Source organism: Brienomyrus brachyistius, chromosome 11 (genome assembly GCF_023856365.1).
Source record: "Brienomyrus brachyistius isolate T26 chromosome 11, BBRACH_0.4, whole genome shotgun sequence".
NCBI classification, from domain to species: domain Eukaryota; kingdom Metazoa; phylum Chordata; class Actinopteri; order Osteoglossiformes; family Mormyridae; genus Brienomyrus; species Brienomyrus brachyistius.
The window spans coordinates 15544880-15564529 of record NC_064543.1 but is presented as its reverse complement, the minus strand read 5'-3'; the positions used below and the strand labels follow the sequence as shown (position 1 = coordinate 15564529).

Below are 19650 nucleotides of genomic sequence, written 5' to 3'. Positions count from 1 at the left end.
CATACAGAGGCACCGTGTGATATAATATATTCTACTCAAACTTTTAACAGCTAAGATCCTACTTTAAAAGTCGTTATTTATACAAGACTGTATGTACGATTATATTTTAAGATGATCGGGTGAGTAATTAAGCTTAAAAACAGGAAGCCAAACGCTTTGATTTTTTTGTACGGTTTTTGTCATTTATAATGTAAATAGCACCGCTTTAATTTAATAGACACGTTCAGATGAGGCAGAATGTTGCGTCTGTATTATTTAACAGCAAAATTTTAGGATTTCCCCCTGATATCCAGCGCACAAACGCCGAAAAAGCACCGTCCAGCACACCTACATCTCTCTCGGAAAACGATGGGAGGGGACAGGGGCGATAACTGGGAAAGCTGACATCCGAAGGCTGGGCAAATACTTGGGATTCCGCTTCCGTTTCAAACGGAGGAAACTTTCGCAGAATCCGAAAATACATAGCCGCAAGTGATTTGATTTATAATCCAAATCAAAGTGCACCTCAGCAATGGCCACTTCACCGCAGAAATCTCCATCTTCGCCCAAATCTCCGACTCCTAAATCGCCACCTTCCAGAAAGAAGGATGACTCGTTTCTTGGGAAACTTGGAGGAACTTTGGCGAGAAGAAAGAAAGCTAAGGAAGGTATCTGAAATATAATTTTTATCTGTAACAAGCTTATACAGAAAATGCATATCTTTTCCTCCTAAGTTGTATGATTTGTTCATTCTAAGTATTTTATAAGGGTTAAATTACATGTAACAGAAGTGTAAAGTATTTTATAAATTTTGACAGGAAAATGCTTAACTTTGTTTTGGAATAAAACACAAATAATTGCTTGTGGATGTTTTCAAAATAATAATAATAATGAAAACTTCCTCGACTACAAACTTTAGAGGCTCCTAAATGCCAGACATCTTGGGTTAGGCTGAGCGTGACGTCACGACGCAGCCATGTTTGGTTGTAGTTTTAAAAACCAGTTAAAATTTATTTATTATAAACTATGCGGCCAGTGCAAATCTCTCACTTTAGTGTTATGAAAGCTAGCCAAATCAGATTCCTGCAAATGTCAACATTATGTATAAGAGTTTGTGAATTGAGAAAATGCTAATGTATTTGCGGAATCCATATCCCTTGGCTGTGTTTAATTCCCAGTTAATATGTACAAATATGGTGTATTACAATGTATTTATAGGCCTAGTGCCTAGTAAAGAAAGAAAAAAAAACTTATTTTGTGTTATAAACTGATGCTAACATTTTGATTCGTGAACTCGTGAACTTCATTTTGAACTCGTGAAGGGTCAGAAATGTGAAATTCGTATTGCTGCAGCTAGCAAAATCAGAGCATTCCAGACTCCATGTTTAAAAATCCTTCTTATCAATGTGTGCCTTGGTACTCAAGTGACAATGCAAAAACACCATCACGACGGATCAGATAGATTTCCTCCGGGTCGGTTAATGATGAGAGCTGAATTGCGGCTGATGACGGCTCTGACTGCGAGCTGATCAACAGGCAGCATTAGGCCGGGTTGCGCGGAAACATCCCTGTGTTTACAGCAGCCTAAGGCTTTCTGCTGCTGCCATGTAAGGAAGAGGCGGCCCATCTCATATAGGGAGGGACAGCCTCGCATTCCCTGGGCCGATTTGAGGACAGTTTAAGGCTAGCTTTACCATATAGGGTGTAAAGATTAGCGTTTCGAGTAAAATGTATTGATATATAGTTTTTGTAAAATCAAAAGCGTACACCACGAAACAAGATTTGTTTAAACGCTGATGAATGTAACATTTGTTAAACTATACTAATTATTAGGATGTAGAATACATATAAAATAGATTCTCTGTGAATGCATCTGTCATTCATCAGATGAGTGTTCCTCCCCAAAGCGGTTCATTTCGTGCCCAGAGTGCGCGTGTGTGATGATGCGTCAGTGTCAATCAGGACCGCGCGCGAGGGGGGCTGCAGCTGCTCTCGCGTGCTGCTGCGGATGGCGGAGGCCTGGCATGCCTGCAGGACTGATTCGATTTGATGGAGGGCCTCTCCACTCCCATGTGGCAGTAGCATATTCAATTATGAACGTTGAGCCATTCGCAGCGATCGCAAGCGAGGTATGGTGGGGGGTGGGGGGTGGGGGCGTAGCGGGCCAATCTCGGAAATAGGATGGCGATGGAGCGGCTCTCTTCTCAGAAGGACCAAATGAGTAAAAGAAAAGGGAGACGAGAGATGTTGCAGATAAGAAAAAAGCATAAGCTTATAGAATGTGTAGAGGAAATAGTGGGTTGTGACCCTTCTCCTGCACCAGTAAGTAATGAATAGTAATGAATAGATGTAAACCTAGACTCTCAAGGTTAGGGTGATGAACAGATGTATGTGGAGTGCGTTTTGAGTGCTAAGCATGTATAAAGAGGAAAAATTATTATATCTGTAAGGCTTATTCTGTTACTCACAATGTAGCCTGCCTGTCTATTATTATTATTATTTACTTCAGCATTTAGGCTCCTGTCACAGATATTTATCACCCACTTAGTTGCTGTAAACAGCTGTTCTCTACCCGAATGTTCATCACTTATTAGGTGATGATGCCCGTTAATATGCCGGGGGGTAATTATATGGCTTGGGTTTTCTGCAGGGGCCTGCCTGGGAATCCGGCCAGGACACTGGGGTCAGCGCTGTATTCTTCTTGTTGAGTGCCATTGCATTCTTAATGACTGGGGATTAATGTGTCATCCAAAGGACAGCCTCCACTCCAGTACTGTGTCGTCTTCATTGGGCTGAGGCTTTGTTGTATTTTTTTTATTTATTTTTTTGCCGGAAATGGGGTATCTCCTAATGGGGTACCGTGCCCAGGTAGCCTCCCATGCAAGAGCGTGGCTGGAGAAAACTTCTTACGTGTATAAAAGACTTGCTTCTTATATGCGTTGACGGTCATTGGCAGATTTCATCCTATTGAGAAATTATTTATAATAATAAATTTTGACACACAAAATTATGTCTATATTAAATAGATTTTCTTCTTACCAGTGCATGTAGTATGTTTATTTTATGATGAATTACAAATTGTTGCCTGTTTTTTTATCATTGACTTTATGTGCATGTATTTGCAACTTATTGCAACTCTGAGTATTCAGACCCCTTAATGCTTAGTAAAATTTGGCGGCAGTAATGTGGATTTGTGGTTTGGTGACGTCTCCACCCACTTGTTGTGGTTTGTGCCCATTTTTGATATTTTTTTCTGGCACTCACTGTCAAGCTCTCTCAAGCTGCACTGGGACTTTTATGTGGAGTAGCTTTGAGCAGGTTCTTATCCTGACAAATTCTCTGTAGGACTGAGAACTTTTTTTTGTACAATTAATGTTTCAGATTTCACCACAAAATCAGGTTTGTTTTTGTACTGGCACACTTGCCATATTCACCAGTATTTTAATGATACTTGCTCTTACGAAGCAGTCAAGTCAAATAAAACTTTGTCATCTCAGCCATGTACTGTACACAGTGGGGGGAAAAAAATTGCATTTACATTTTCTCATCTATCTTGCGCCTCGATCCAAAGCTATTTGCAGCAGAGGGAAGGGTTACGACTTACGTGTGCTCCCTGGAATCTGAATCCATGGCCTTTGCAGTGCAGTGCAGTTCAGTGCTCTGCTTGTTGAGCTACAGGGGCTTAAATGGTGTTCCTTCTGTAACTTTCATGGCAGACCAAACGTTAATGTTTTTGGAATAATTCACATACAGAAAATCATTTAGAAAAAAATTATGTAGTACTCAACGTTAACATCATCATTCTTATTATTATTGTTATTATTATTATTATTGTAGCTACACAGGGATCCTTGAAGTAAATGTGTTACTGGAAAGTGGCACTGGCATGCATAAGGTCTGTAGAGTTATCCATGGTTGTTTGTTTATTAATTTTTGTATTTACTCAAACATAAATATATTTATAGTTTTCTAGGTGCATTGAGGTTTTCAGTTGACTTTAGTTGAGTAAGTCTCTTAGTTCTGCTAAACTCAATATGATGGGGGTCTTTCTGGATGAGCCTGGCATTAATATGAACGTGGTACAATGTCTGTCAGCCTTAATTTTTTTGAAATGTACAAAATGGTCAGTCATACAGTGCTCACAGAAGGCCTTGGGACACTTGCTTAATTTGGTAAAAATTATGCAAAATTATAGATTTTTTTAACAATAATCTTTTTATTTGTTTACAAATATATAATATTATTTATATATATATATATATATATATATATATATATATATATATATATATATATATATATATATATATATATATATAAAAAAAAATCCATATCCCCTTGGAGACAATCAGCAGTTTTAAGTAAAGCATTTGTTTTGAGTAGCAAAATTTATAGTTAACATCTATGAGTTAAAAAGTTCATTGACAAGCAGTATCATTGGGTGCTTTTTAGTTATAAACACCTTTGCAATAACATAAAACACCAACATTTGTGTTCAGTATCCCTTTGGGAGTCAGTGACAACAATTGCAATTAATAGTAAAAACGCAACAGAATTATTTACAAAAGAAATTATGACACTTATTTTTATTAACTGTGCTGAAGATATTTACAGGTGTGATAAACATTGCTTGTCAATTGACTTCTGTTATGAAGCCAAAAAATTAGCAACATTTTTATCGAATTAAGCAAATACCCCATGGCTTTCTGTGAGCTCCGTTTATCCATAAGCCTTTTTTTCTAACCCAGCTCTTCTTTTTTACAGTGATTTATATTTGCACAAATCCACTGGAAAATAACAAAGATGAGATAATAAAGTGAGTCACACACTGCATTTTATGGACTGCTCATCTCCACAGAGTCTGATATCTGATCCCTTGTGAAATCAGACAGGAAGTGATTAATGGGGAAAATGTGCGGCTTTTTGGTAGCAGTGAGAATTGAGTCAGGGCGTCGCATTAGCACACACGCATGGGCACAGACTGGTGCTCGTGCTCTGCTGCGAACGTTTTTATTGTAAAATAATGTGACTCTGCCATTCCTGTATTTTTATGAAACGAGGTTTGGTTGCCCATGCATTATGCGTTACGAAGCACCATCTGCAGCGTCACATGTCTCTCTCGTTCTTGTTATTCCCTTTCAGCGAGAACAACAGCCCAACAGCCTGGAATGATTTACCTCCATTACCTGTCGTCGTTTTTTTTTGTCCTGTATGTTAAAATTTCAGCTGGGTGGCGGATAAATGGAGGAATAGTCATTTTTTCACAGTTGAATTAGATCGTTACAAATGTTGTTGTTTTGTTGTGAAGAAGTAAATGTTTTTTTATGTCAGTTTTTTCCCCCCGTCTGTGAATTTGAGAAGCTTGGGGGGTGGGGGGGGGACATGGCAGGAAAGTCTCAGCTCTGCTTTGGTGGGAAGACGGCAGGCGCTGGTGTTGATTAACAGGATGTCGACCTTCCGGGGGGGCCACTTCAGGCATAGGGCTGCAAAATCCAGCATAGAATCTTAGCAGCATATACCCATATGAAGACACTGGCAGCTCAGTTCCTCTCTGCTGCAACCCTGTCCCCGTCGACAATTGTTCCGGAGGGGGGTCCAAAACTGGCCAAGGAGGAGGGTTTTGTCTGGCATATGTATGGATGTGTGGAAATCTTTATATTCCTGCAAGCGTGGCCCCGTGTGACATCAGATGTGCCGTGTAGGATGATCGAGGCAGGACTGGCATACTTATAGACCCAGCGTGAACTTGTGCTTGGATTAATGAGTTCCTGCCACCTGGAAAGATGGGTGTAGCTTGAGTTTGGTAGGATCCAGTGTGACACCTACACAGGGATCACACAGTAGTGCTTCACTGAGCTCTTCATTGCAAAAAATAATTATCTTTCTTAGTGTAGTGCCAAATCTGTGTTACATTGGTAGGAATTACTCATCACAGATGAGTATCTTGAGTGCAGCTTGGACTCGGATTTGACGACTGACACCAGATGTGACTGAGCTCATAAATCTCAGCAGGACAGTAGACTGAGAGCTGAATTTCGCAGTTTAAATTCCGAAGCAGCAAGTGTAGTCGAGCTGGTCCAGAGGTGCAGACTCATGTCATGTTGGCCAGGTGCCATGGGAATAGCACCCATCTCGCCTGACTGTCAGAGGCATCCATAGGGTGTTGGTTCAAATATTAGCCTGAACACTGTTGCCTGGGGCCTTGTTATGAGAATACAGCTATACGTATCTATGCTTCTGTAAGTGAAGAAGCGATAGTTCTTGCATTAGTGCAAACGTTGATGCCATGCTGTCTGTTGCGTTCATAAGTTTGTTCTGTACGTATCTTACTGACTGCTCAAAAGTTTTTTAAATGATGGATAAGTGTGTTCATAGAAAATATTCTCGGACTGGTTCGCATTATGACTGAAGGTTTCTATTTAGCTAATATTTAGTTTATGGGCTTTTTCAAAAGGGTAAAAGGGTTAGTTATGAGGTAAGAAAATCTAAATACTGGAACATCAAGAAAGAAATAAGATCACATAAGGGAGCCTGAGGTTGCATTGCTTGCTGGATGAGGAATTTGTACCATTCACTCAGATGATTTATTATGAAGACCCTAAATACCACGTCCATTCTGTTCTGAGCTATGCTGTGTGCTTTTAATGGGCAACTATGGGGAATTTTTTTGAAAACAGTGTTCAGTCGCCCACGACCCTGAATAGGACAAACGGTTATATGGATGGATGGATGGATGGATGGATGGATGGAGAATTTTGTGGATGATGTAGAGGTGGCATCCTTACTAGAATGGAAGAGTGAGGATCAGCCTGTCCCTCGTGTAAAGCCAAGCGCGGCGTTAGGTTCTGAAGGTGCGATAATAACTGGGAATCACAGAGCCGTGTTCCGTTGACAGTGTGTAAGTGTCGCACTCCATGGTACCGCAGTCAATCCTGCGATTTGGGGCTTTCTAGTTGCAGTGAGAAAACACCCCCCCATTATTGAGCAGAGACTGAGTGAAGGCGCAGCTCTGGGGAAGAAAAGAGGCTCGCAGACGCAACATAACGCAAGTAACACCAGAGAGATGCAGTTGTTTTAAAGGACAACATGGGCAGTGAGCAAAGAAATGCTTTTTATGATCAAATGTTCATGTGGTGACACAGCTGAAAAAATATTTAGGGAATATTAGCGTTTCATTGGTCTCAATAGCGTGTTTGTGAAAATACTCACTTTGCTTTTCGCTGGCTTGTTCCCTTTATCTCATAAGAATAGCCGGTCCCTGGGGAGCTCTGAGTGGGCGGGTGAGGTTTGGTAGGAACGGGTTTGAGCTGCGCCTTTATGCGTACGTGTCCCTAAGGAGCTCCATCCCCCACCAGTGTCTGAACTCCAGGAGGAAGGGATGAACGCCATCAACCTGCCCTTGAGTCCAATCCCCTTCGAGCTGGACCCCGAGGACACCCTGCTGGGTATGCCCACAGTCATACATACCAGTGCCTGCTGGTTTCATTCCAACTCTACGGACCTGATTAGTCCCACTGTGTCGCAGAGCATCTTTCTCCTTCTGGTTTGTTTTAGAGGAGAACGAAGTCCGCACCATGGTTGACCCGAACTCCAGGAACGACCCCAAGCTGCAGGAACTGATGAAGGTTTGAGACATTGAGTCAGTTTGACTGTGATTTAAAGTTAGAAAGACGCAATTATACTTATTCTCAGATTGCATCATGCTGAACTTGTGAAGAATCCTTTTCAAGCCATTCTAATTTCATAGGTTATCTTAAACAAGCCGAGATAAAGCTGTTACAGATTTTTTGCATAAAACTGCATAAATGTTTTGTCATTTGGTCAATGTATGAATATTTTAAATGTTTCATACAATCAATTGTTCTGCTCTCCCGTTGCTATATGAGAGCCTGTCTTTGGTTGTTAGGTCCTTATAGACTGGATCAACGATGTGCTGGTAGGGGAAAGAATCATAGTGAAGGACCTGGCTGAGGACCTTTATGATGGGCAAGTTCTGCAGAAGCTCTTTGGTAAGAAACGCTCCACAGTCTGGCTCCACCATCATACAGCTACCAAGGTACTGATGGTCCACTGACAGAGGCCTCTTTCCTCCTGACTTTCAGAGAAGCTTGAGGGAGAGAAGCTGAATGTCGCGGAGGTGACACAGTCTGAGATAGCTCAGAAGCAGAAGCTGCAGACTGTCCTTGAGAAGATCAACGACACCCTGAAGATCTCCACTAGAAACATTAAATGGAACGTCGACTGTAGGTGTCTGACTTTATCGGAAGTGTTAATGGCAGCAAGTGTGGCTTTTAGTAGGTTTTTGTGTAGGAAGCATTTACATTTTGTTTATTAAAAAGGGTTAAAGACCTGTTGGATAAGATTGGAGCCACTATTTTCAAAATGGGAGGTGGCAGTGATGTATGGATGGCACAAGTACTTAAAACTGAAGTGAAATTGAGATTATTTTTCAGAGACTGAGTGGAACACTTTCTGACCAAGTGAGTTTAATCCTTGTCCATGAACACAAACCATGGAAGAGCACTTAACCCTAGCCGATTCGCATTAAATCAAGCCTAAGCGATAAAGGAGACTGCAGCAGACTGAGCATTTTTTTCAATTTTGGGGGATTAAAGAATGCTTGTTTATTTCATTGCATCCATTTTTACACATTGGAGGGGAGCGGGAGGTGTAATCCTGTCCCCTGTGCTGCTCGGCTCGTTGGCCGATTCCAGGGCGAAATGTCACATTCGTCTCGGCGCTTTCCCCCGCTGTCACTCTGACATTCTGACCCGTTCTGCTGCTCAGGGTTCGAGCAGCGGTGGAGTCGGGGCGCGGCGGTGTAAAGAAAACAAAACTGATTACACATCGCTCTTTCTTTTGATCCCTTTTTCATTTGCCCTCCCATATTCATTCGAGAGATGCACTCCCCTTTTTTTCCCGTCAGTCATGTTTTTTGTTGTTGCGCTTCAGTTTTTTAAATCGCAGAATTTCCTGTGCTATTTTATCCTTTAGAGATTAGCACAGAAATCTTCAAAAAATCAATAGGATTTTTCTCCCTATGACCCCATGACAAATCCCCTTTTTGTTTTTTTTTTGTGTTCTACTCCGTAGATGTATTTTTGGGAACGATGAAAATTTAGTACTGCATGGACTGGGCACTAAATAAGAAATAAAATAAGCTGCATATGGGGTTTTCATTTCTATTATGCAAAGACTACCTTTATTGTTTAGTATTTGTTTGACGTTCCACAGCATTATTTTTCTCATTGAAGCATCATATTTTGTATAATGATTAAAAAAATAATCTGATTTGATTGTTGTCAATACTCCCTGTTGCTGTTTTGTTTGGTGATACTGGAAGTATTGTCGGAATTCTTTAAAGAAAAAAACTCTTAACGTATTATTTCCTATGTCCCCCACAGCGATTCATGCTAAGAGCACGGTGGCTATCCTTCACCTGTTGGTGGCGCTGTCTCAGCACTTCCGAGCCCCAATCAGGCTACCGGATCACGTGTCCATTCAAGTTGTCGTGGTCCAGGTACCTGCATTAATGCCTGATTTTCATTTAAAATGATGTATAGGTCCCGTAAATATGCAGCTGGGATGCACGATTAATTGTTTTTGAATCACATCACTTGGACCAAACGCTGCCTTTTCCCTCCCTAAGCTGTATCAGCAAACTTCAGGACTATGTTACACCACGTGACAGAATGAAGGGGCAGAAAACCAGGTGTTATAATGACGCACAGATGAGGTTTAAGTTCGATTAGTGTTCCTCAAATTTGGAAATGAGCTGTTTGTTAAAAAGGACCGTTCTGCTGTGGAAAAGGAAAGATTGATCTGTGAGCCCGATTTGACAGTGGAATACAAACATATCTCAGGCCAGTACTTTTAGACCTCTTTATAAGTGGTGAATTAGCCGACAAAATCCCTCGCCCTCCACTACAGAAATGGGCTGGTCGTCCAATGCAATCATCTCCATCCTTTCGGCTGTTGTGTCTTCAGCTCTGTTGTCTCTAACTTTGAATACAGGGAGTCCCATGAATACGAACGACTTGTCTTTAATTTGAATTTGTAGACAAGTCGGAAAAATACTTACAGTACATAATAATAAAAAATAATAACAATAATGACTGTAGTCCGTAAGTTTGACATTCTTAACCTGGGGATTGCCTGTATCGATGAAGTTTAGATACCGCCAAGTTCGACACATATTTTGAACCAATGTTGGCTGATACCTATATGTTAACTGGTGCATCACCGATCTCTACATATTGTTTGTTCCATCTTCATAAAGACAATATATAATGCTAAATCATAATGATAGAGAGTATTATTGCTCAAAAATCGTGAGGGTGGAAATATTCACGATTCATATTTTACACTGAATCGTGTAGCCCTAATTGCAGTTACTATCCTGTGCGCTCTACACCAGCTGTAGCATGTAGTAGCCGTTTACTCTACTCATCTGTTATCTGTGTTGCTTTTAGTTCTGATCCTTTGCTATGGTAGGGAATGCCATTGCATTATTTATGTGCCGTATCCAAAGAGATTTGTACAGTATTCAGTTTGATGCATTCATGCATTTATATAGTCATACTAAAGTGTTCAAGGTTAAACAGATTACTCATTGGCAAAAGAGGCATTTTTCTTCCAAGGTCTGGCCTCCTTTAAGTCAACCTGTACACCAGTAGCCTTTAATGGGAATATTCCTGAGTTCTAGAGTAATCTCCAGGGAAGCGTCTTACACTGTGCTTTCAGCCTGATAGTCCAAAATCCAGTTTGGAATGACTGAGTCTGATTTCAGTCACATAGTCACGGGGATCAGGAAACGTAAAACGATAGATCTGTGTAAGTAATTCCTTTCTCCTCTCCTGTTCAGTCACTTAGCCGCATTCTCTGTCTGTCCCACAGAAACGTGAGGGAATTCTGCAGTCCCGACAGATCCAGGAGGAGATCACTGGGAACACCGAGTGCGTGAGCGTAACCGCGTGTGGTCAGGCAGTGCTCAGATCCACAGCATGTGTGCAGGAGAAACAGGAGCTGTGGAAAACTCAGTCAGAAATTATGGGAAAAATTAAAACGCATGAAAAACTCCTAAGCCTTTCCTCTTTAATACAGGTACTAAATATGCATTTGAAGAGCAGGCAGCAGAAATCCTTGACACACTGGTTCATGCCCATTCACTTCGATATGCAGTGCTGTACAAAAGAAAATGCTATTTATCTGAGTAGTAAGTGTATATTTGCTCAGAAAAAAACAGAAACACAATAAAAAGTAACATTTCTTCTGTTTTCCAAGAAGTTACTGATATCCTGTTGGATGGTTAGATGAACATCGCTTCAGTTCCCACACCTCATCTCGGGAGCAACCCAGCCATTACATACGTTTGTTAAATTTCATCACCAGATCGATTAATTATTTAAGTTTTTAAAAAAATAGTAAATAAATAGCTCAATTAGATATTGATTAATCAAACAAGATGGGGTAGTGGTCCAGTCGGAAAATACATTGGTCTGTTGCTCTGTTGGACTTTTGCTGCAAATACTGGGGTAGCTTTAGCAGAGTTTTTGCATTGGCTAAGCTGACATACATAAGACCACAGTTTTCTACCAACCTAAAGGTCATTTAAACATCAATTTCTATGACTGCCTAAGACTTTTGCACAGTACTGTGGATTTAATAGCCGACGCTGACAACCACACCGGCCCTAGCACAAGTTTTTGAGCGTGACGCACCAGCCAAAGAGCCACACAGAATGAAGAGACAGATTGAGAGTGCCCCCCCCCCCACCCTCGCCGAATCGCATTTAGGGACAGAGCCCCGTGTTAATGAGCTCATTCGCTGCGAGGGGGGGCCCTAGGTCCTGCCAGCTCCTGCTCGCTTTGTGAGGCCGCAGCTGATTGCCAGTTCTCCAGCGGGCATGAGCCAGCCAGCCAGATAAGGGCCGTCGCTGAGCGCTTGTCATGCGGCCGACAGCAGCTGCCGAACCGTGCTGCCCGGGCGGGCAGATTGGAGCGGGAAGAGAAGGCGCTTGTGGGCAGATGTTCCCCGAACCTTGGGCCCCGTTGCCCGGGTCCGATCCAGCTAGCCTGCTCGTGCCACTCTGGGACAGAACCCACAGCCCTGAACCCAAACTGCTTTGTTCTTCCTTCTTGTCTGGTGCTCCTGATTAGAACATCTGCATTTACCTCATTCTAACTCTTCAAATGAGATGCTTGTTTGTTTTGTGACTAATTTGTCTGTTTGTTATGGAAATTGTCCAGTCCAGCAAATAAACTTCTACATTGTTTCTTTTTTCCATCAGGGCTTTATCTGGAAGACATGGTATGTTTTTTTTTTTTTGCCGAATTCATTATTGTCCATTAACAATGGCTGATTTTTTTTTTTTTTTTAAATTGAGTAAAATGAATTGAACATAGCTCGCTCGATGCCAGCACAAATGGATATTCGTTACCCTTTCATTATTTTTAGCCATAATTGGCAGGTTTTTTTGTTGCAAGCCATTGTAGGTAATGACTCATTCACACTGTTCCATGCAGAGCGAGATGCGTTTGATACCCTGTTTGACCACGCCCCAGACAAACTCAACGTTGTGAAAAAGGTGCTGATTTACCCTAAACGTCACCTGTCGCCCAGACTGCTTTTGGCTCTGTGGTTTTTTAATACTGACTCGTCGCTCCCTTCTGATCGCAGACTTTGATCACCTTTGTGAACAAGCACTTAAACAAGCTGAACCTGGAAGTCTCTGAACTGGACACACAGGTAGGACATCTTTCGGCTGCTTTATACAGGTTTATCTGCAGCATCCAGAAATGACCTGAAAGAAGCTATTTCTGTTACATGAAATCATACATCTTGTTTTTAAAGTAAATCCTGAATATGGTGATCTGCTTTTATCTGCTTTTTCTTTACACTCCCAGTTTGCTGATGGTGTTTATCTGGTCCTGCTGATGGGATTACTGGAGGGCTATTTCGTTCCCCTCTACAACTTCTTCCTCACCCCAGAAAACTTTGAACAGAAGGTATGGCCGTGCCAGTGTGGCGGTTGCCACGGATACGGTTTCAGGCCGGACCCTGGTTCTGACCCGTTTTCCCCGCCTCCCCCCCCCCCCCCCCCCCCCCCTTCTGCTGATGCAAAACATGCAAAGCGGCGCTCCTTTCCCTAGCTTCTGCGCTGCCACGTGTAGACGGCTAAATAAATGCATTTAGTTTTAGGCACCTCAGGAAGTAATTCTCTATCGGCCATGAAGCCGCCTGTGTTTGTGTCCACGTATATGTTCTCAGCGTCGGCCCTGTTGGGGTGGCGATGGTGAGAGAAGGAGGGGGCCGCTGGCCCATGCAGAGTCGCATGGCCATGTTTCGGGGGCCTGATTCCATAATCGGGCCGCACAGGACGTGCGTATGGTGAGCGGTAGGCGGATTAGCGGTAATGCGTGGCGAAAGGGTTTCTTCCAGGCCTTGTCGTGGCTAGAGAGCCTGCCACCTGCCCCAAGGAATCCCTGCCCCTCTGCTGCTCACACTGACTATTAATAGTCCCCCCGCCCGGCCGAGTAGCTCCCAGTACTATCTGATCTGTACTCGCATCCTCCAGGCAGCAGGCTGCCCGCTCGCCTCTCTCCCCCGTCTACTACCCGCTCGCTGTCCTATTTACTGGAGCTAAAAATGCAGAGTCCGTGGAAAGGGCTCTTGTGTCACACTACTGAAAATGAGGTCAATACATATTTTAGAAAAAAAGCGTGTTTGTGTACCTGGGCAGCGCTGATAATGGATTCAGCTGGGCAGCTTGTCCATGGGCTCGACGCGATACTTTGCAGATGTCGAGAGCAGCCTTCTCGAGTTCTTCAGAAGCGGGCCGAGACTGTGCAGGGAACAGGCACAGCATGGTTAAGCCAGCTAGATACGGCTAATCTTCGCCCACTGTTCTCCCGATTCATGTTTATGCCGGTGTAATTGTAGCTTTACCTGCACTGTGTCAAAATGTAGTGTAACCTACCTCCCGTTCATATTTTCACAGGTGATTATAAGGTACTGAGTGTTTTGTAATACTTCCCTGTAATATGTGCTATTTGTGTACTAAAAGCTCACTTAATGTTTTATTCAGTTCCTTCTTTCTTGGCTTTGTCTCGCCAGCATTCCCCCCCCCCCCCCACCCCCTCACACGCGTGCCATGTGTTTTCCACTGCAGGTGCACAATGTGTCGTTCTCCTTTGAGCTGATGCAGGACGGGGGTCTGGAGAGGCCCAAGCCCAGGCCCGAGGGTACGTTTGTGTTGATCAAACAATTAATTCCTCTTTTTACGTTTTGTGTGGAACAGCATTCAGAGGAATACAAACACGAAGAGAGATATCCATCACCAAATACTCTGCAGACTTTTCCCAGTCGACCCAGAGTGGCATTATATTGGTGATAATTTTAAAATTTCACCGCTTTCCGAATTGGGATATGCTATCAAAGCCACCCTTGATCAATTAATGAAACCTTGTGGTAGGTAGACATTCTGAAGACAGAACGAAAAATGATTGGTTCAGACAGAGAGCCAATCAGATTGTAGAGGAGTTGGGCCCAAGCATCTAAAGGAGGCAGGACCAAGACATCTGATTGGTTCTGGTTGGTTCTGCCTCCTCTGGGTGCTTGGACCCACCTCCTCTCTGAACCAATCATTTTTCGTTCTGCCCTCAAAACATTTTTGTGCAAGTAAAACTCCCATGAGCTTAATGCTAATGCATTTTTACTGCTCAGGGGAAGAGCTGCATTAAATGAGTGGTGACATTGATGGCTTCAGCAGCAGCCGATCTGTCTTCTGTCGACGTCTTTGTCGGCCAAGTTAACGTGATTAACGTGATGCTATTTCTGTGCAGATATCGTGAACTGTGATTTGAAGTCCACACTGAGGGTGCTGTACAACCTCTTCACTAAATACCGGAATGTGGAATAGGTGGCGCACAAGATGGTGTGCCCGACACTGCCAGGGCAACAGACCTTGTCACTCAGTCGCTTTTGCACGCCTCACCGTTTCTAGACCCACTGACTACACGCATAGAAGGCCGTCAGCCGGATAGCAGTTAGCATCAATCTGTGTTGAGTGTGTTCACTGAGATCCTGCGCTGTTGTGTTGGGTGTTGGGCAGACTTTCTAGTAATCTTATTCCAGTTTCACACACCCAACTTTTGTAACGCAGAAAAAAAAGACCCATCCATGAGTGAGTCTGTACTAAACGTGATATAGCAGTGTGCTTTAAAACGAAGCTCTTCACAAGCAAATAATAATGATCCAACTTTAAATTGTATAAATACAAATGTTATTTTTTTAAAATGTGGGCAGGAAGGGAGAAATATGATTTAAAAAAAACCTGCTTTATCATATTTTTTTGTATTTCCAAGATGACAAAACTAGCCATTGGAACAATCAATAAAATTTAAACAATTTTATAAATCACACAATTACATTATTTAGGTAAATGGCAAAAAAGTGCATATAGGTAAAGTTGTATAAACTATACAGTCATTGTGTAATCAGTGGAGGACCTTTTTGAACACACTCAATTGTACACTTTATTCTATCAGCACGTGGCCTTTACACTTGGGAATCTCTCCACAGTTGTAACGGGTGACTTGCATGTATTATTTCACAACTGGCCCTGCTTGATGACTGTTAACCATTACTACAGTGCTGCGAAAATGTTAACGAATTAGCTGCAAGTCTTAAAACAATGAAATAGCTTAGAGCAAGCAAAATCTTGTGCTTACGTTTTCATTCAGTTTCATTCAGCATTTACTGATGTGTACCATTTGTTTTATACAGAGATGAAATGTCAACTTTTTTTTTGGTTACACTTTTGTTGGCGTTTTAGCAAATATGAAATCCACAAAGCTATCTTAAATGTATTTTTAAAATATTATTTCATAAATATATCTGAATCTGATGTTTGTTTCGATGTTTGTCTGGTGTTTGGTATTATTTTTGTTTAATACTGTGGAAAAAATACACCAGAGTTGATTAGAAATATATTTTGCAACGCAAGCACATGACATTTAACAGTAAAATAAATCAGTAAAACATGTAATTACGACCAGGAAAGTCAGCTTTCCTGAATTCTTGAAATAAATAGGAGGTTGTTAATTTTCTCTAGTGATTGAGGGTTGAGTGGGGGGTGGCAAACATTGTGGTAATCTTATTTAAAATTCACACGAAGTAGGAAAAGGGAACGACCTTTTCGGGTTTGCACTAAATATGGTGCATGACTGTGCTTTAAAACTGGGGCACTGAACGAGCAAATGGCAGTGGTCTGACTTTAAATTCTTTAAATACAAATGTTTTTTTTTTTTTTTATGTGGGCCACAGACCTTACTGATGAACGGTCTGTATTTACACCGTATTTGATGTTAGCAGAAATTGAGCCAAGGGGTCTCACATTATCTGAGTTTTTCAGATGCTTCTCGAAAACAATTATATTTTGCACAATGTATTTCAGACACCATCACAGCACATTAATATGCCATTTTGATTTGCCCATTGTTATATTTATAATGCTCTTACATTTCTCTGTTACTAATGAGACAATGGTGTGCAAATGAAACCCTTTTCCCTCCTATATAAGACCATTCGTGGATCTTCCGACACTGCTCTGGGATGATATCTAGCAGATATCGATACTCCGTTGTCATTAGAGTGGGGTGGTTGGAAATAAAACGTCCTGGCTTTTAACTGAAGAGCGAGGTAAGTGATTTCAAACCAGTGCAGCAGATGGTAGCTTACTGGTTTTAAGAATGCTGCGTGGGAGTTTGGAAAGAATCGGAACCTTTGTATTCTTCTGTTTGAAAGGCGCAGCGGCAGCCTGTCGGTTGTGATTTAGCAAGCGTGTCTGTGGAGCCCGTGTTCTCCAGCAACTTGCTACAATCCCCTTGCTCCCATTTATAATAGAAATATTATTTGTAAATTAATTCTTGAGTTTGTTTGCCACAGATGGGAATATTCGGGGGGGGGGGGGGGCAGAACTTGCATTTAAAACTGAATAATAGTGTGATGAGAATATGTGCAATTTCTGCCATAAGTTACAGTTATGGTTTGGTTGCCGAGTAAAGCGTTTTTAAGGATTGTTAAAATGTTCTGCCCGTTTTGTAACTGAACAAAGATGCCGGTCTAGATCATCTTAATGCAGCTGTTCAGCTTTGAAAGTTCTCAGATTTTGCATGGTCGAGCAGCCAGCAGTGGGTAACAAAGAGACGCAGGTTAGCACTGCACTGTTCCTGCACTGTGAAAGCATTAAAGGCAAGGTCAGGACAGATTGATTCTGTGCTCTAAGTGTGCAGAGTAAAAATCCACAGATACAACTGAAACAATCAGAACTAGGAGAATTACCCAACTAGCATGTGATTCTCCTTAGATACCTGTATTGATCTATTTTATTTTTTTCCCAAGTAGTAGTTCATATCTGTACTTTTAAAAATTGCTTATTGAAAATGTTGTGTTTGTATGCCGTGTCGATTTAGCGTCAAGTGCCCACAGAAACGCATGAAACCCATGACAGTTGTTCAGCGTTACGTAGGGTTACAGTTGTCTTGCTTTCTATGGCTGAATACACAGGATAAGCATTTAGGAGATGGATAGATGGATGAATGGTCTGAATGCATCTGTTCAATTCGATGTTGTTGGATTTATTTTGAATGCTGGGATTTCCACCATGCGTAAGAAAAGGTCCTTTCTCATCTGAGTAGTGTTCTGTTGAAATAAACGCTGTCAAAATTGCAGCCTTTCACAGCTTTCTTAACACATGCCCAGGGTCACACTAGTCTGACTCAAAACAGAAACATTATGCAGCATCTGCTGTTTTACTCAGTTGATATTAAGTCTCTGTTGTTGTACACATTTAGATTTAGATCTATTGTAGTTGTAGACTCTTAGATTGTCATTCAATAATCCATTTTCTCACACAACTTCTGTCGAGCTGTTATCAAAACGCCGTATGTATTAGGTTCCAGTATCTTAACCTACTTTATGTTAGTTAACATTACAGAAATGCCTGTGTAACAGAAGCTTGAGCCAAGCATTTCGGATTCTCCTTGTTACCCATAACACGAAACAGGTGTCTGTACAGAATAAAAGGTATTAAGGCCCATATACATAAATCAGTGTGAGATGAAGACTAGTTAATTACAGCATTTTTGAGCCATTCACATATGGCCCATAATTGAAAGTATGCATCAGGTGCCATTCATTTCTGTTCTAGTAAGAGTCAGGTATTTTATTACGTAACTTTATATTATTTCAGTGCCTGTCCATATTTTGCCACTGAAATGGCAGGACTAACTGTTACACTCTCTCAGCTGTCAATACTGCCACGTTCTCCTTCAACATATATTTGGTTTGCTCTAGTATGTATGCTATGCGCTGTGTGTACTTGTTTCGGTTGCTTGGTGATCGTATCAATCAGTTCGTTTTAATTTTGCTTTTAATTCGGACAGGCGTATCCAGCTCAGAGTGTCATTATTTTGTAAATGTAATTATGGCTAATAGCTATTTGTGTGGGGGATTTGCTGTAAACAATTGTAAAGCCTGAAAGAGCTTTTTGCTACGTGCCTATAAAATTCTAAGGTTTCACATTCCTAGAAGAAATAAAGAATTTAAAATCAATGTTTTTCATGTGATTTTTTTATGTAAAACTGAATGAAATGAAAATGCCAGTAGACATTTCTAGCTAGAGACCTTTCCCCTGTCAGCTGTTGGGCTCTTTCAGTCAGTATTTCTTATGTTTTCTTCATTATAAATTATAAATAGTTTTTTAACCACTCGGTATTGTCTCAATTAAGCAATAATCGCGAGGATGTGATCCAAGGGTCTGTTTTGAAGATTCTGGGTGTTTCGACATTCTTTGTTCTGCAGCTGCGTTCATTGCACAAGCCAGTATTCCATTAGTGTTTTTTTTTCCTGCTCCCAGCAACAAATTCTCACCATTCTCTCTCTAAAATAGCTGTTGAAAGTAAAGGCCATACAACCGACGTACAAACACTTCTGAATGGTAGCAGATGCATAGTATATTCCTGAATGCTCCCCTTTAAAGGTCCATTTCTCTTCAATTACATCACAAATGAAAATGCTACATTTTATTTATGTGCTCCCCATTTAGGCCTAAATTCCTTCAGAATATGGGCAGGCAGTTTTGAATGTTCAGTCACTGAAAATCATATTGCAGCTATTCAGTTAAAATCATAACCTTGGTTTTGGGAGAAAAAAAAATCTAAAAAATTCCACCCAGCAGTATCCATTAAACTAAAATTATTATATTTGCAGTTAATTGACTTTAATTTCCAATATTGGCTTGATCATATATGCTAAACATTAGCAGTATTTGTAGAAGAATCTTTGTCTGGATTGGCCTATAATCTTGTTGTAGACAGATTGTTTGTTTGTTTCTTTTTCTACAAGTGGTACAGATTCTTATTTGGTTTCCTGCCCAAGAACCATACTTTCTGAAACAAATTCTCTTTCTAAAAGCAAGTTTGCATTCTACATCACAGAACCTGCATATCTCTCCAATAGCTGGCCTTTGTTGTTGTAACTGAAGTCTTGCTATAATTATTCTGTGATTTTAATTGTGTGGTATTGTGTACAAAATTGGGGATAACAGAATGTTTTCTGTACTTGTGGAATGCCTGGGCTGATCACGAACACACATGCATTTCAAAATGT

At 41.3% G+C, this 19650-nt stretch overlaps 1 protein-coding gene across 1 annotated transcript; it reads left to right on the top strand.

Annotated features, from left to right (window-relative positions):
- Nucleotides 1-352: 352 nt before the first annotated feature.
- On the top strand, nucleotides 353-18594 carry parvab (parvin, alpha b). Its single transcript, XM_049031155.1, has 13 exons — nucleotides 353-647; nucleotides 7335-7424; nucleotides 7534-7604; nucleotides 7886-7988; nucleotides 8082-8222; nucleotides 9384-9499; nucleotides 10876-10934; nucleotides 12269-12288; nucleotides 12504-12565; nucleotides 12658-12726; nucleotides 12885-12986; nucleotides 14150-14222; nucleotides 14823-18594. The coding sequence occupies exons 1-13, from the start codon at nucleotides 512-514 to the stop codon at nucleotides 14897-14899; spliced, it is 1119 nt and encodes a 372-aa protein (XP_048887112.1). The 5' UTR covers nucleotides 353-511; the 3' UTR covers nucleotides 14900-18594.
- Nucleotides 18595-19650: the final 1056 nt, after the last annotated feature.

Excerpts from the sequence above, each read along its gene's own strand:
- parvab (XM_049031155.1), top strand. The coding sequence starts at position 512 with ATGGCCACTTCACCGCAGAAATCTCCATCTTCGCCCAAATCTCCGACT. Across the intron at positions 12,289-12,503 it reads GGCTTTATCTGGAAGACATG|AGCGAGATGCGTTTGATACC; the intron begins GTATGTTTTTTT and ends TGTTCCATGCAG. Across the intron at positions 12,727-12,884 it reads TCTCTGAACTGGACACACAG|TTTGCTGATGGTGTTTATCT; the intron begins GTAGGACATCTT and ends TTACACTCCCAG.